Below are 18,190 nucleotides of genomic sequence, written 5' to 3'. Positions count from 1 at the left end.
AAAAGTCACACGGAGCTATAGTCTATCCAAATCCGAGAGGCCAGCGTAAACACACTGACTAACGCGTGATCTTATTTAAGGTACTCCTCTTATTGGTCAAAGCTTCAGGAACGCCATGTTTGCAGGTGGGAGTAATGCAGAACCGCATTACGTTTGATTCATTGATTGTATGCGAATTGTTGTGTAGAACTGCAGAGATCATTCATTGCTTTTTCTTTCGTAAATTGGTTTATAGTTGTAGCAAGTTATTCAAGTTACAAGCATTTAAGATAATGTCGAGTACTGATACTGCTGAGGAATCGCATGTTGACTTAAGTCCTCCAAAAAAGATACGTCTGAAACGACACTTCAGTGCCGAGATAAAAGATATGATTTTGAATACTTATGAAATTGAGATTATTCAAAATGCAGGAATGTGTTTAAAGGACGTAGAACTCCGAGTTGCTGAGAGACTTGGCATTGGAGCTCGAAGTGTTAGGAGAATTATTTCCGAATACATAAATTCCGGCAACAAATCAAAATCGGACCACCAAATGGGAGTCCTTATCAGATTTCGATAAAAATGTAATACGGCGAAAAGTTCACGAGTTTTTCTTCAGAAATGAACACCCGACTATAAAGAAAGTATTAAAAATAGTTAATGAAGACTCGAACTTGCCAAATTTTAAGAAGAGTACCTTCTCTATAATATTGAAAAAACTTAATTTCAAATATGGACATCGCCAACGCAACAGTTTTTTAATGAACCGTGACGACATTAAATGTTGGAGAAGAAACTATCTCACGAAAATTAGGACCTTCCGTGATGAAAACAGGAAGATTTACTGCTTGGATGAAACTTGGTTAAATGCCGGTCATACTAAATCCAAAGTGTGGACCGATGAAACAGTTACATCTTCTCGGCAAGCGTTACTTGCTGGATTATCTACTGGATTAAAAATCCGTCTGGGAAGGTCTTGAATTTTGAGTTTAACCCTCGGTTTCATAAAGCTTGATCAGAGAATCAACGATCGATTGACGGATGAACGTCAATTAGTTTTCAGTCGATAAGTTGGTCATAAGCATTCTGAATATCATTCTTGCACCAAATAATTATCTATACACGCCCATTTGATGATTCTCAACTGCTACTCCTCCAATATATTCGGAAATATGAAAGTTTCAATGATTTCCTTCGGGAAATCGAATGCCAAATCGTTGATCGAGCAATCAAAGTTTTGTGAAACTTGATGTAAGTACCATTTTGGTGGAAAACAATTTCAACATTATTTTTCAAATGAAGTGAATATATTTTTCCAGGCAAAGGGCAAAGAATTATAGTGTGTCATATTGGCAGTGACACTGGTTTTTTAACTGGAGGACTCTGGACTTTCCAATCCAAAAAAAACTGGTGACTACCATGAAGAAATGGATGGTCAGTCCTTCGAAAAGTGGTCGAGGGTATACTTCCTAAATTGGAGGAAAATTCTATAGTAGTTTTAGATAATGCTCCTTACCATTCAAGGAAAATGGAAAAAATTCCTAATTCACAATTCAGAAAGAGTGATATCCAACAATGGTTGAGGGAGAAAAATATTGATTTCACCCCTGACCTCATAAAAGCGCAATAGTTGCAGATAGTCAGGCAGAACAAAGAAAACTTTGAAAAATACATCGTGGATGAAACCGCAAAGGCCCAAAATATTACTGTACTTAGATTACCGCCCTACCACTGCGAACTGAACCCTATTGAATTGATTTGGGCCGATGTCAAGAATTTTGTGGCAGATAAAAACACCACATTTAAAATGGCTGACGTTCAAAATCTTTTTCAAGAGGCTCTCTCACGGGTTACTTCCGAAAGATGGAGAAAGTGCGTGAAACATGTCAAACAAAAAGTTGAGGTAGACAAGTGGAAACTGGATAATATTATGGATGATATAACAACAGTCATCGTCAACTTAGAGGAAAGTTCTGCATCTTCTGACGACACTACGGGGTAGTCACTTTTACAAAAAAAATATTGTTACACATTTATATTATATACATAGTATTTATTAAAGTGGGAACTTTAGATTAATTGTTCATTACTGAGACTCGTAGATAAGCATACATATTTTTCACCGGAACTGGAACACTCAAAAAGTTTTAAAATATAACGCTCTCGGAATTCAATTTATTAGTACACCTCTGCGTTATCACGTTCTTGACGCGTGATCAGTGCATGCTGCAATGTTTACCTCTGGCCTCTTGGATTTGGATATACTATAGATCAGGCGAATAAGGTGGCTGGTCGGTGGTATTCATCGAGTGTTTGGTCTTAAAATCGCTAATAATCGTGGCTCGATGAGTTGGTGCGTTATCGTCATGCAAAATCCACTAATTGTTTTGTCACAAATACGGCCATTTATGGCGAATATTTTCACGGAAACGTCTCAAAACAGTTAAATAGAAGTTCTCATTGACCGTTTGACACAATTTCCTTGATTTTATCGACGTTATCGTTGGTTGAAGAGGTCGACGGTCGTCCTGAACGAGGCAAATCTTCGACGATCTCCCGACCGTTTTTAAAGACTTTGTACGTTTCGTACACTTGGGTTTTCAATAAAACAGAGTCTCCATAAGCCTTTTCTAGCATTCGCAACGAGTCAGTGCACGAAATTTTGTTCAAAACACAAAATTTGAGACAAACTCTTTGTTCAATATTTTTTTCCATTGTAAAATTCGCAGACTACTACTGAGGTCGACTGGTTTCAACAGCTGTCGTAAACAAACTTCGACAGACCGCGCTCAGGTTTGACACGGACAGTCCTACCAACTTACAAATACTTAAAAATACTCAACGCGGCAATTTAAATGAGAATTTCCGGATACTTTTTTGTCAGAGTGTATTAGACGAGTTTCGGGATTTTTCATAAATATTTATAGTTAGCAATATTATGAATTTATTCCATTTGGCTTTTCTACACTGTATATTCATGTTTATTAAGGTAGACTCATTGCGGACATATTGTGAGTTTTTCAGGGTAATCTTGACCAAAAGTAAGAACCCCAACGATTTTTTCCTTCTACTACCTACTGCGGAAACAAGCAATATTTCTACATTTCATGGAGAGCTTATCACAGACAGGGAGAAAATAATAACAAATCATTCAAAGCATGAATTATGAATCTTAAATTACGAAGTATTTTGCCAGAATTCCTGCTCACCAAAACAGTCAAGAAGTAGGTAATAAAGTTCCAAATTATTCAAATGAAATTTTCCGAATCAATCTTTCAATATTCTCTCCTGATTAATTCTGAATCGATCAAAAACTTTTCAACGAATTATTAGAAATTTGTCGACATAAATTTTAGCCAGTTAACAGTTGACGTTAATTGTTAAAAACATAAGATCATTGGACATGGCAGTCGATACGGATGTGCTTGTCTCTGGGAATGAAGTGCAATTTTTATCTTAATCTATACAATCTTTCGATTGCATTTTTTTATTGCGAAACAAAATTCGTTCTCAAGATAACGTATCACGAAAACGGTATTTTTAGGAATCTTCAAGTATCCCTCTTAACCTTTACCTGATGTTTGTAAAGGATATGTTGATACCTTTCTAATACCATAACATCTGTAACATTGACCTCCTAACCTAACCCATTCTAATAATTCAAGAACGCAAAAAAAACAAATAATTTTGTATGCTGCCTGAATATTTGACCAAGGATTAATAAAATCTCATTCAAATTAGCTCGACATACAACTCATTTATCAGGAGATTATGATATTACTTTTTATCCTCCCAAGTATAATTATTCCTAGTTGAGAAATAAACTTTCACTTTTTTCCTTGAACGAAAAAGTGCCAGTGTTTTCTCTCTACTCAATCTGGTGTGAAATCTTTCGGTTTTTTTTTGGATCTTTCGTCCTAATTAGTACGAAGAAGCATATACTTGTTGCATATTTATTTTTTCAGTTCCACGAAAAATATGAAATTATTCCTGTTAATATTTTTCGCAATATCACAAATTGTGCAGGTTTATAGTGAGAATGATATCAGTTTCGAATGGAGAAAATTCCAGGTAAGAATTTTTTGAATAATGATAAATCTTGAGGACTGAAGAATATAAATTGAAAATTTTCAAACTCTACCGATATCCATAAGAAATGAAAAAATTCATCAGAGATATTGCAAACATGAAATAAAACACATAAATTATTCATGAACAATCTGTAGTGTCCTTCAAAATTTTTATTCTCTAGCAGAAAAATATCGTGAATATTCATTTCAGAGAAAATATGAAAAATCGTACAGATCTGTTGTTGAGTATAAAAAACGAATGTCCATTTTCGAAATGAATCTGAAAGAATACAAGGAGCACAATGATCTATACGAAAAGGGGGAAATATCATACAGAAAGGGTGTAAATAAGTTCGCAGACTGGACTAAGGAAGAATTCATGGAGTACGTTAACAGAGGAAGTCTCAAAAGCAGAAACAGAAGGAGGAGATCTTTAACCCAGACCTCCAATAACATCACTTTGCCCACCTATGTCAATTGGGTAGAAAAAGGAGCAGTCACTGAGGTCAAAGATCAAGGCCTTTGTGGTTCATGTTACGCATTTAGTACGGTAAGCTAGTATGATTTTTATTGTTCGATTTAAAAAAAAATAATACAGTCAAACCAACAATCCAAATCGATTTCTACTCAGGAATTTCTTACCGAACGTTAAGATGATTCATTTTCAACAAATGAATGTTGCAGAACATGGCCGAACATTTTGGTTCCATTATTTTTTTTTTTGATATAGCAGGGGAAATCTTCGACAATGAGACAGTGTCATGTTTCAGAGGGCGATTCGACACTCGCCAAGAAGAACCCTTTCTGGAGAACTAGTGTGGGGTTACTTATTCTCTTGAGTTCGCGACCCACTAAAACCCTAACTGCTTCTTCTTGGTTCCGGGAATTTGCTTATAAACCAGTGGACTCTTATAGTTTCTGGGCTCTCACACGATCATAGTCGTGCAGATAGTTGCATGCTGCCTATATCTTTCATAGGTTAAGCTCTTCTTTGGTTACTTTTTAAATCCTTAACTGATCTCTCGGTCTTCGGTGATAGGTTCTTGACCTTCTAGCTTCTTCTGTGGGATAGTAGTCAACTAATCTTCGTAGTTCCTCATTTGGATGTTGTTTGGCTTTGTCGAATATCCTTTCCGCCTTTCTCTTCATGGATTCTGTAACTGGTTCTCATTCCAAGTCCTTGTAGATTTGTTTGTTCCTAACAAACCAGGGTTTATCCATCGCCATTCTAAGGAGTTTATTCTCAGTAGCCTGTATTCTCTTGATGTGGGTCTTGGCTGCGAAGCCCCATGCCGCCGAACCATATGTGAGTTGTGGTCGCGCAATAGTTTTAATCATCGTCAACTTGATGTTCTTCTTCTTCTTCTGCCTATGAGTAGATAAAGTCTACTCATTGCGACTTTTGTTTTATCAACTGCACATTTGATGTTTGTTTTTATATGTTAGTCCTTTGTCAAGCTTCGCTCCTAGGTATGTTGCTTCATTTTCCCATTCAACCTCTTCTCCACCAACTTCGAGGTTTTCTTCCATCCTCAATCCTCTCTTTTGCAGTAATACTGCTTGAGTCTTTCTTCCATTGATTTGGATTTTCCATTTGATGCACCATTTGAGTAATTCATCTATGGCTTCCTTCAGTCTCTGGTGTATGATCTCTGGGCGTCGATGTCTGAACGCTATTCCTGTGTCATCTGCGTACAAGGTGAGCATATTTCTAGCATTCTTCGGGATGTCATGAACGCATATTACGTAAAGCCAAGGTCCAAGTACCAATCCTTGATGCACTCCCGTTTCCAATTGTCTGGTTTGAGAGGTTGCTCCATCTAACTTCACATAAAAGTTTCTATTCCTCAGATAGTTTCTTATAATCTTGCACAGCTTGGTCGAATATCCTGCTTTTTTCATCTTATAGATTAGTCCTTCGTGCCATACTGTATCAAAAGCTCTCTCGATATCCATCAGAACTAATCCTGTGGCCTGTTTGGTCTGCATTCCTTCGGTGACGTATTCTATGAGCCGTAGCAATTGGAGTTCAGTCGAATGTTGTCGTCGAAATCCAAATTGTTCGGGTGGAATTATCTTCAACATTTCTGTTTCCTCATTTAGCCTTTTAGCGATAACCCTCTCGACGATTTTTCCTAGTTCTGATAGTAGGCTTATTGGTCTATAATTTTGAGGAAATTTCCGTTCCTTTCCAGGCTTATTGAAAACTATCATTTCTGCAGTTTTCCATCTCTTTATGGTTCCATATTGGCCACGGAGGTCATGCTGAATAGCAAAGTTGAACTCCTTCAATAGGCAATAAACCCTTATATCACCTTCCACTGTGACATTTTTTCCTGAATCCTAATCATTATTTATAGATTACTGCCTCTCTTTGCTTTCCGTTGAATTAAATCATAACTGAAACAATTACATAGGAAATCTCATACAACACATACCGAAATACACAGAGTAAAAATCGGGGGACACTCTTACAACACGGCATGAGTGCAAAAATGGCCACATAAAAACATCAAAGCGGCAAAACACTAAGGATTTAACTAAAAGGCGGCTCTTATTACATTTTTATCATGATCAAACTGTAATAAAAGCTGCTTTTTAGTTAACAACACGGCATTAGTGCAAAAATGGTCACATAAAAACATCAAAGCCACAAAACAGAAAGAATTTAACTAAAAGGCTGCTTTTATCACTGCTTTATCATGAGCAAACTGTAATAAAAGCAGCCTTTAGTTGAATTCTTACTGTTTTGTGGCTTTGATGTTTTTATGTGGCCATTTTTGCACTCATGCCATGTTGTGAGATGGTCCCCGGATTTTTACTTTGTCTATTTCAGTATGTGTTGTATGAGATTAGAGGTTTCATATGTATTTGTTTCTAATAGGTACCTATTGGTTTTATGTTTTTTAGAGTCGTGAAGAATACCCTAATCAGGGTCGGAGAAGACCTTGTATAATAAATTTCCCTACACTCCTTAATCTAAAGAATATAAACTTTTTTGGGAATTATACTAAATTTATGTGTATATTGTTATACCCTTAAGAAAATTAGGAATGCCATTCAAAAAATTTTCGATGACTTCTTATATGAACCTCGTATTTTATACCTGATATGGTATACATTATGGTGGTATGTGAGCAATGAGCAATCACGTTTATCAAGTGCAAATCTTATCCTTCAAGATCAAGGACAAGCCTAAAAAATCTAAAATCTCTGAGCAGAGAAGTTTTGTTTCAGTTTTAACGATAACCTCTTAAAAACCTCTTATCTACCCTAATCTGGCTTTCTGTGGTTCAATGAGTTCGGTCAAGAAATTTGCTACCCCTTCTTAGTGGCAGTATTTCACTATTTTCATATCAAGAACCCTTTCATGAAATAGGTGCCTTTTTTCAGATTGGCAGTTTGGAAAGCAACAATAAAATAACCAATGGGAATTTAATACCTTTGAGTGAGCAACAACTGATCGATTGTTCTTGGGAGCAGGGAAATTATGGTTGTGAAGGCGGTCTAGCTTCTAATGCTCTGCAGTACGTGCAAGAATTCGGTATAGAAGGTGAATTAGATTATCCCTATCAAGAAGACAACGGAAACTGTCGCTACAACAAATCTAAGGTGGTAACGAAGGTGAAAGGTTTCGTTGAAATAGATGAGGGCTCAGAGCAAGAACTTCAGATAGCCGTGGCCACCGTTGGTCCGGTTTCTGTGGCCATAGATGCCACTTTCGAGTTGCAAGGCTACGATTACGGCATTCTGGACGACCACTTTTGTACAACTTACGAGCTGAACCATTATGTTGTTGTGGTTGGATTTGGTGTTGAGAACGGGATAGAATATTACCTCGTGAAAAATTCTTGGGGAAAGGATTGGGGGGACCATGGCTATTTCAAGATTGTCAGGAATAAGGAAAACAGATGCGGCATAGCTACAATGGCCGTTTATCCAATTATGTGAATTCGACCTTCGATAGGATTATTTATTTATTTATTTCATTATTTATTATCAGTGCTGAAGATACAGTATTATTAAGTATTTATTGTACACATTTGAAGTGAAAGGTTTGAAATACACGATCATGAGAAAATTCCTGTATGCCTGGAATTTATATCAAAGAATCTAAGTTTTTCCATATTTCAGTAAAATATTCTGTGCCATTTCACCAAGCTTATGACAAAGAGACACTTTTAGATTCAAATGAGTAAAATAGTTTTGTTTGAAAGATGATTTAAAAAATAAACTAACGTAACGATTACTCGAGGACTAACAAAAATGTAGGTAATCATCATAGAAATTATTTCAGAAAATGTTTCAGTTTAAAGTCCATTACATTTTACAATTATTGTCTTCCAATGAGGTCAAATTGATAAATATAAATCAGCGAGCTATAGACCATATTAGTGAGGTTAGGCGGGAATTTTGAATCGCGATCCATCCGTGGATCTGGTCCCTGAATTCTCTATGCATTTCTTATGGGACTAAAAATGCCGCGTACTTCTCGCCTGTTTTAGGATATTTTAGCGAATTTCTTAAGATTTATTTCTGTTGGAATGTGTTCTATGATCCTTTCTCAACAAGTCGAAAACAAAATTTCGAAATAAAATGGTATATTTTTTTAATAATGGATCAATATAAAATTGGTCGGCAAGATCCATGGAAGTTTGTCTTAGCTCCATTTCGTTTCTCACCTCTGAAGCTGACATCCTCCTAACGCGCAAGCGTAGCATGTCATTTTACTTGATACTGTTCATGATTGACTTATAGCAGAAATAATCTAAGACATACGGATATATTCCATATAATATTGTGTTCAATTTTGATTTTAGGACATATAAAAGTATTTTGTGATGTGAAATGTACATGGAAACAACCTCTAATAATGGGGGCACCCAATTTTGAATGTCTATATTAACATTTACTTCTCTCTAGCGATATTCCACCTTAAAGTTGATTTCTATGTAAAAAAATTTGAATATGGATTTCCCGCCAATTGAGTAATTCTAACCTCACTAATATGGTCTATACTTAATCTTCATTTCTTCAATACATCTTTATACGCTTTCTGTTTAGTATATTAGAGGTGTGTTTTAATTATTTAATAATTTGAACCAACGAAAGCTAGCGATAAACGAGCTTAGTACCTGGATGGATCAAAAAATACAACTGGACGAAGAAAAGAGATGAATCTTTATATGTATAAAAAGGAATCCCCATTTAGCTTGGTAACGCCACATCTTGGGAACGACCCAACCGATTTCATTCATCTATTTTTAATTTTTGACACTTTGTAGAAAGTTCTTACGTAAAGATCAAGAAAATTTTTAAAAATGTACGGCCTTCTTTATTATTGTATAGTGACTATATACTCCCCTGTGGGGGATATATATATTATTGCTACAACGACCTGATGAAGTAGATGAAAATCTACGAAACGTCGCCAAATATCCTTTAAGAGTTTCGGTGTTTGTCCTTGTTCCCACTAAAAGAATTTCTTTTTGATTTTAATTAATTTTGGGTACCTAGTACTCTGACAAAAAAGTATCCGGAAATTTGAAATAAAACGCACAAATATTAAACTTCTTCAATATTTATTGAATCTCCTTCAAAATATGGTCTCTTTGAAGCGATACACATGTGCCAACGTTTTTTTCCAATCATGGAAACATTTTTTATAGGCGCTTTCAGGGCTGGCCTTCAGCTCCTTCTGCGAATTTTCTTTTATGGCGCCTATGGAGTCAAATCTGGTTCCCTGAAGCGGTAATTTCAGTCTGAAGAAAACAAAAAATTCACACGGAGCTAGATCAGGCGAATAAGTGGCTGGTCGATGGTATTTATCGAGTGCTTGGTCTTAAAATCGCTAATAATCGTGGCTCGATGAGATGGTGCGTTATCGTCATGTAAAATCCACGAATTGTTTTGCCACAAAAGGGAATACTCCTTGTGATGAAAATGATGTATTTTTTATGAAATATCTTTGAAACGTCACATTTTGAAATAACCATTTCAACCGTTCCCCAAAAAAAAATTATTTTAAACACTTAAAAATGAAAAATAAAAATGGGTATTTAAAGTTTGAAGCTTTTTATCTCGATTGCACAAGTTGGCAACATCGACTGAAATATGCCTTGATAATGATAATGAAGGACAACAAATGCATTATTATCTTGATGTGATAGACAAAGATGGCTATCTATGAAGTCTGCGACGAACGAGGAAGGTCGTAAAATTGTATGGGATTTTTATGGCCGGTTGCAGTTGAAGCTCGCCAGTAAGTACGCGCCTGTAGATCAGCAGCTGTTATTTTATAAACAAGCTGATCGGACATTGTTCTTTTCATTGTCTTGTAGGCGCTGTTGCCAAAAAAACTCTGCACAAAGCGATTTAAATTTTAAAACCCCATATTTGAAGGATGATTTTGAATAGTTCCCACGGTGAATTCGAAAAAATCATGAATGAAACTCATAATTATTCAGTTTAAACTTGCATATGCAGTGATAACCCAAATTGAGGAGAATTTCCCAATCCGGCCGTTTACGGCGAATATTTTCACGCAAACGTCTCAAAACAGTTAAATAGAAGTTCTTATTGACCATTTGACACAATTTCCTTGATTTTTTCGACGGTCGTCCTGAACGAGGCAAATCTTCGACGATCTGCCGACCGTTTTTGAAGACTTTGTAACATTCGTACACTTGGGTTTTCGATAAAACAGAGTGTCCATAAGCCTTTTCTAACATTCAGTCAGCACACGAAATTTCGTTCAAAACACAAAATTTGAAACAAACTCTTTGTTCAATATTTTTTTGCATTGTAAAATTCGCAGACTACCACTGAGGTCGACTGGTTTCAACAGCTGTCGTGAACAAACTAGTCGACAGACCACGTTCATGTTTGTCATAGTAATTACGGACAGTCCTACCAACATACAGAAACTTCAAATACTTAAAAATACTCAACGCGGGCAATTTAAATGAGAATTTCCGGATACTTTTTTGTCAGGGTGTATTTTATCAAATCTGAAGTCATTTGAACGCGAGGCAAGAGCTGAAATAATTTATATTTATGTTACTGTACGAACATACAACTTTTTCGGATTTTGTCTTTCCTGTGTTATCCATCTTTTTAAACAGTACAAAATGAAAATATTTTTTATAGATAAGTAATTTCCTAGAAAACTGCCTCCGAATTTACCGAAACTTCGTGCCTCTTTTTCCAGCGATAAGAGAAGCTGAAGGCATGATGCAGTTTTATTACTGGCGATAATGCATTTCATATGAGATATTCTATCGCCAGTTTGACCTATGGCTGTAGCTACGTGAAAACCTACTTGTATTGTATATTATGTAATTGCTGCTGTTCTGATCTAAAGGGGCATTTTTTCGCAGCTCTTTTTCCTTCTCTAGTCTGCGCCCAAGAGCTATGACGATGGAAGACGTTTCCAGTAAATGAAACGTCACTTATTTGGGTTTAAATGTGTTGTTTGCTTTTGAATCCCCCTTCACTAAATTTCTCTATAAGTAATCAGGGTAAGTACTGTTATGGTTTAAGTTTTCTAAAAATAATTTCGTTTAGTTTGTCCAATGAGTAATAGGAATTAGAAGAAATTTTTGTTAATTTATAAGAAATTTATTCATTATAGATGCTATGATATGAAATTTTGGGATAGCATGGAGACATAAAAAAAAGATGGAGAATTGTCAGTCAGAATATTTTTTAGAAAAGTCACTTATTTTAGTTGAGAATTAAATATTGTTTCATAAGTTACGATTTCGTTGATTGTGATAACAAATTAATTTATAATATAAAATAAAAGTGTAATAAACGGATCGTAACAAAATGGCGCAACCAACGTGGGGCGATTTGAGTTATAGAAATACTCAAAATATGGAATCCAGAAACAAGATTTTAGCTGGAGCTCAAGAAAACAATAATTCCATTATACTGGATTTTATTTTAAAGATGAGAGAAGATATAAACAAGATATTCGATGAACAGTCTGAACATTTTAAGAAATTTGAAAAGCATTCTAACAAACTGGATGAACAATTCATGAAGTTGGATGAACAATTTGAAAAATTTGGTCAAAATGGTACGGAAATTGAAAGAAAAATTAAAGAATGTGCAGAGAGAATGGAGAACAAAGAAACAAATATTTTATCAATGGAACAAAAAGCAGACAGACGAAATCAGAAGGAATTAGATTTTACAGAGCATTATATCCGAAAAGAGGTACAGGAACAACTGGATGATGACATAAACGAAATAAAGGAGAATGATGAAATACAAAAAGAAACATCAGAAAGAGTCATGGACAAAGAAAATTCTACGTCAGGAATAGTCAAGTTGGGGGATCAAGAATGGAATTTCAATGGAAAAGTAAAAGGAAAATATACTGTACTGGTGCCAATAATTGGGAATGTTGAGGAATTGGTGGATCGAGCATTGTTATGGTTCAATGATGAGGAGGGAGCATGTATAAGAAATTGGAATCACACAAGTAACCGAAAATGGGAGAATGTCATCCAAAGAGAGAGAGAAAAAGTGGAATGGATTGGAAAAAATTATTCAAGGAGAAAAAAGAGAAAAAAATGGAGAAAACATAAAAAGTTCAAGAAAAAAGATTTAGGCTAATAATTGATGAATTTTTTGTGTGTGTGTGTGGAATTTCAGTTTGTTGAATTTAAAATGTTTATTCCCAAAATTTTCAATTTGGGGAATAAATATTTCAATTTTGGAGATTTTGTTATGGTTTAAGTTTTCTAAAAATAATTTCGTTTAGTTTGTCCAATGAGTAATAGGAATTAGAAGAAATTTTTGTTAATTTATAAGAAATTTATTCATTATAGATGCTATGATAGGAAATTTTGGGATGGCATGGAGACATAAAAAAAAAGATGGAGAATTGTCAGTCAGAATATTTTTTAGAAAAGTCACTTATTTCAGTTGAGAATTGAATATTTTCGATCAGTTGCGATTCCGTTGATTTGAATTACAAATTAATTTATAAAATAAAATAAAGGTATAATTATCGGATCGTAACAGTACTTTGAGTTGTCCACGTAACATAGAGTCCTACCACAATAAGACGATCACGATTTTTGACCATAAAGTAGTAACGTGTCTATCAAATGCTGTCATTAATAAGTATTTTCGAATGATACAAGATTTATATAAGCGTTACTTTCCAGCGCAGGGTAATTTAAAGGTCAGGACAGTACAAACTGAACGATATTTTCAACCTCACGTTTATAGTCTGATAATGTCGTTTCTGAAACGGCAGGGACAAGTTGAGTGGAATTTTGTGGTTGAATTCGGGTGTCGCCCTGGATTACTCAAATTCACAATCGAAACAGGTACGTGCTGCGCTGTAGGCCATTGCTTTTTAAACGCCTAGGATGGTTATATTAAAATTCTGTATGCGGGTTCGGATAAGGCGACAAAAATTTTCATCTGAGAACTAGCGCATCCTTTGAACGAAATGGGGAGCTGCGCCATCTTGTTGGAAAATTATCGTTTGATAGTCTTCTGCATTCTCCAATACTTGCAGGAGGGCTGGATAAATAGCGTTCTCCAATAGATATGAATACATTTGGCCTGTGAGATTACCTGGTATAAAAAAGGGCCGATTATGTGATTTCCATAAATGCCCTCCCGAGCATTTAATTTTCCAGGAAGCTGAGTATGCACCTCACGAAATAATCATGGATTTTCATCTGACGAATACTGAGGCCCGGCGCAAATAGAAACGCAGGTTAGTGAGGTGACGCAGCGTGAGTTTTTGTAAAACATAGAAAAGACCAGACCGCGCAAATAAAGCGTGACAGTGACTTGTCACATAGTACGTGCATCGCAGGAAAAAGCTGCGTCACCCTGAGTCACCTAACCAACCTGCGTTTCTATTTGCGCCTGGTCTCACAGTTATGCCGGTTAACAAGGAACACTCGTCCGAAAAACAGATATCGAACATATACTTCATTCACTTTTATTTTAGCACTCGGTTGGCCATTGAAATTTGACTCTTTTCACTCTGTATAGTACGAAAATGTAGGGTTATGAAGCTTGTCAAAAAATGTTTGGGTTTTGAATCAACGCTATGTTGACCGTTCTACGTAAAAGTTTCTGTTATTACGTATTTTATCACAATGTCGCATCTCTTCGGAAAATATGTGACGAACATAATTGAAGTTTATACAAACTGATTGAAGGCATACCAAATCCAGTTATTTGCATGGAAAATACAAGAGATCACAGAGATCACTATAATATCATAATATGCATTAGCGTATTATCAAATGTTCGTTATCTTCTTTGGCTAATGTTTTAATACGTTACATCAGTTGAAGATTTCAAAAATATTAACCCGAAGATGAAATGCATATGATGCAGTGGTTGGGGCTGGGTATCTCCCGAAAGAAAACAGATAATTAAAAGAATGTTAAATTATTCAACAAAAATCATCTTGCATAAATATAAGTAAAAAGAATTAAAGGAATAAGTTTCAAGTCAAGATGAACTTCACCTTGAACAAAAATTTCACATGAATAAACAATTCACAGGACAACTGGCGCGTATTTGGGGCTGTTCATCTTAATACATTAATATTTGATTTAATAATAATAATTAGGTTATTATTGGTACCTTAAGACTTTTAATTTACAATGTATAGGATAAGTCGAATGAAAAATAGAAAAATCAATTTTTGAGAACCTATTTTACGATGACATTAATCGAAAATCCTGTAGTAAACTTTTCGCATGAATTCACTCAAACATAATATTCTAAAATGCCACCACTTTTTTGGGTCTCCCAATAGAAGGAAATTCTTTGTCATCCTCTTCATTCACAGAATCTTTCTGATCATGGAAATATTCAGCTGAAATATAAGTCGTTTATATTCAGATGAAACATAAGATACCTATATAAATTCTCTTACATTGAATATGTTCGCTACCGTCTGACGTATTGTTGATTTTAGAATATCAGGGTAAAACTATTTGAATGAGCGGACCTGAATTCTTAATAGCACTCCCTGAAACCCTGTCTCTTTTTTCAATCACCTTCGGCATTTTCGTAATACAAATTAATATTAGTTTTGGCAACGGCGTTATTACATTAACGACATTTCATGAGTGCCAACCCTACTCCGTTCTAGTTACAAAAACTTGAGAAAATTATTTCATGGCCAACCGACTGCTAAAATAAATGTGAATGGAGTATAGTTTTGATAACCGTTAATCATTTCACTGACCACTTCACAGAACTGGATGGAGTCGACGATCGGGATCATCCTCATTCAGTTCCTGAACCAATCGTATCTTATAAGGATGGAATTTCTGTTGTTTAAGGATTCTCATGACTGTTGTGCATGAGACACCAGATACATCGGACAATATCCTAGTACTAAAGGTCGGGTCCATTGCTACATAACCTAAGACACTCACGTCACTCGCTTCGTCTCATTCATGCACCTTCTCTTTGTTTCTGACTGAAGCAGTAGCGTCAAATTTGGCAACCAGTTGCGCAACATAAGCACATGAGTGTACCTTTTTCCTGGATGTGGTTGGTAAAATAAATCCGGTTTTGCTCGCGCAGTGTCCTTATTTCTAACGAATAATTCTATCATTTCCACCCTTTCTCCCACAGAATACACCATTTTAATTCCACTGCAAATTTACAATCGCTTTGGCACACTTGTAACGTTCTTAAAAATTCACCATAGACTAGAGTGAACCAAAATCATGGTACGTCTAGTTTTTTGGACATAAAATCAATACTTTTTAAGACAAAAAGTTTATACTTTTCTGACAAAAAAATTAACAACATGACTACTGAATACCTACCTATGAAATGTGTCGGATACGAAGAATATTCTCGAGATAAATTCCACATTGCCTTTTTTACTCTTTTCACTGTTTTTTCATTATTGATGAATATTTTGAAGCAAAATTTTAGAGTCAGATAGTACTCGACACGATCTTCAAAATTAGTTATAGCAACACCCCTCATCCCTATTCAAACTCAAGGGGTCGTGCTCACCCCTGTTAGGGGGTTGAAGTTGGGGGATAAAAAAAGCGGAAAAGTTGTTTCCCCTCGAATCAAAAATTGACGGCTCCAAGCGAGTTTCTACATTTCCATTTCAAAGTCGAAAAATCAAGATGTTAAGTTTTCGTTGGACCATTCTGTATATAGGAATCAAATTGTTTTAATTATAAAATAATCAGAATATCAGAAATAATCAGAAGTATATCTGAATTCCGAGCATTTTGATAGTGCATATATCTCATGATTGTTATATGAACCATATTTGTTGGATTAGTTCAAACATTTCAGTACTTTACATAAACAATATAGTTGGATGCTACTTGTAATGATTCATTATTTCATTATGTATTAAATAAGACTTGTTTTCATCTGTTTGTCTTTGGATAATACTTCTGGAAATTTTATTTCCACACCAATTCCTCATTCAATTATAATGAACATATTTCCTCAGCTATGTTCTGTTGAGAGTATTTTCGTTTATTCGATTCTAAAGGGAGGAAAAAATTTTTAACTAAATATTACTCACATTATCCAATTCTCTCTCCAAGTCACACACCTCCAGTTTTGGCATTATCAGCGTTTTGGTGGTGTCTCTAATTGTCACGTTGAACAAAGCACCTGCTGGGGGTAGATCGCTTTCATTATAATCGGGACCAAATAACTTTGTTAATGTGATATTCCTGGAGTCCAAACACTTATCATAAATCATAGTTGCTTTGAATCCAATTATAGAGAAAACCACAATACCGGCAAACATGGACGTGAAACAGTTCGTCAAGGATACTGTTATAGCATCTCTGAAACAATTATTGTTCACAGGATTGTAAGAAGAAAAAGCAATAAGGCCTCCAAAAGCAAGCCCAAGTGAAAAGAATATTTGCGTTCCAGCTTCTAACCAAACAACAGGATCCAGTAATGTGTGCCACTTGGGAGTGAACAAATGGTGTAATCCATCGAGAGCACCCTTCAACGTTATGCCTCTGAAGAAAAATATGATGAGCACCATATAAGGAAAAGTTGCTGTAACGTAAACGATGAGATTGGATGAGGCTATACCCTTCATCATGCAGAGGTATACGAGAGTCCAAGATAAGATGAGGGCCATTGCTATTTTCCAATTGAAAACTTCTGGACTGTTTATATCTTCAGACACCATCAGGGTTGTGCGATACCAAAAGTGCTGAGTTGGACTGCTCACCTGCAAAATGAAGTTCTTATGAATTTTTTCACTCTTTAAAATTTCATTTTCAAAATAATATTATTAGGAAATGTTATGCCTGAATACATTGTAAGAAGAATTAGACGCAGGGCCGGCCTTATCTCTACTGGCGCCCTGAAAGAGATCTTTCTCGGCACCCCCTATATTTTTAGAAAACTCGAAAAAGGAAGAGCATTATAAATATTATAAAAATATGAAGCACGGACAGTCTTATCAACCAGGGACATGTTGTGAAAAAAATGATAACTTTTACCCCTTATATTTTGGTTAAATTTAAATGACTGAGGTAACAATCAATAAGTTGCAAAAAGATTGAATTTTGTCTTCAGAAAACTTTGCTTCTATCAGATATCGATTGAAATTCATTCTGGGAGGATTCTGCTTCTATCAATTGACAACTTTTTCAAGTTAGAGAATTGGTTAGTCAAATGAATCACTTCATAACACTGAATGCGGAAAATTTAACGTTTTTTCAAATTTTTGATCTACATATTTTGAGAGTTTTGAAGGAAGGTTGGAAGGATATGATTGAATGTTAAAGAATTTCAAAATTCCCTTCGGTAAAATGAGAAGATTCTCCTGAAAAAGGCGTTTTTGAAGAGATGATTCATGCTTTAACTTTGCCGTGAACCGTCTCGGTCAAAACCGATGCGTGTGACATTACCCTCAGATGTAGGTCGGCTAGACCCAGTATATACAGGCTGGGCAAAATTCGATGGGGTTGAATGGCAGCGCTGTAATCTTAAGAGCTAGGAAAAATGTATGGCACGTTTCCGACCTCGATTTTCAAAAGATGAATGATGGCCAAAACCGTGTCCCTCTCTCTATCTTCTTTTGTTTTCATGTTATGAGTGAAAACTGATTTTCGGCCCTTTGAATTGGTGC

General features: G+C 35.5%; 2 protein-coding genes across 3 annotated transcripts in view; one reads left to right on the top strand and one right to left on the bottom strand.

Annotated features, from left to right (window-relative positions):
- Window positions 1-18,190, bottom strand: part of LOC123316458 (sodium-dependent neutral amino acid transporter B(0)AT3) — a 70,273-nt gene that overhangs the window by 13,118 nt on the left and 38,965 nt on the right. Inside the window, exon 4 of the mRNA XM_044902535.1 lies at window positions 16,613-17,284. Coding sequence (XP_044758470.1) covers window positions 16,613-17,284 — 672 coding nt within the window. The remainder of the gene's footprint in view (window positions 1-16,612; window positions 17,285-18,190) is intronic.
- LOC123316465 (procathepsin L-like) lies at window positions 3,697-8,162 on the top strand. 2 transcript variants are annotated; one of them, XM_044902557.1, is made up of 3 exons: window positions 3,697-4,051; window positions 4,403-4,600; window positions 7,444-8,162. In XM_044902557.1, exons 1-3 carry the CDS (start codon window positions 3,959-3,961, stop codon window positions 7,999-8,001), a joined length of 849 nt encoding a protein of 282 aa, XP_044758492.1. In that variant the 5' UTR covers window positions 3,697-3,958; the 3' UTR covers window positions 8,002-8,162. The 2 variants fall into 2 exon arrangements, with proteins under 2 accessions (XP_044758492.1, XP_044758483.1); XM_044902548.1 differs by having other exon boundaries at window positions 3,711-4,051; window positions 4,262-4,600.

The sequence above is a fragment of the Coccinella septempunctata genome, chromosome 1 (genome assembly GCF_907165205.1).
Source record: "Coccinella septempunctata chromosome 1, icCocSept1.1, whole genome shotgun sequence".
Lineage (NCBI taxonomy): Eukaryota > Metazoa > Arthropoda > Insecta > Coleoptera > Coccinellidae > Coccinella > Coccinella septempunctata.
Note: the sequence above shows the minus strand (reverse complement) of the source record. Positions and strands in the feature narration are given on the sequence as shown.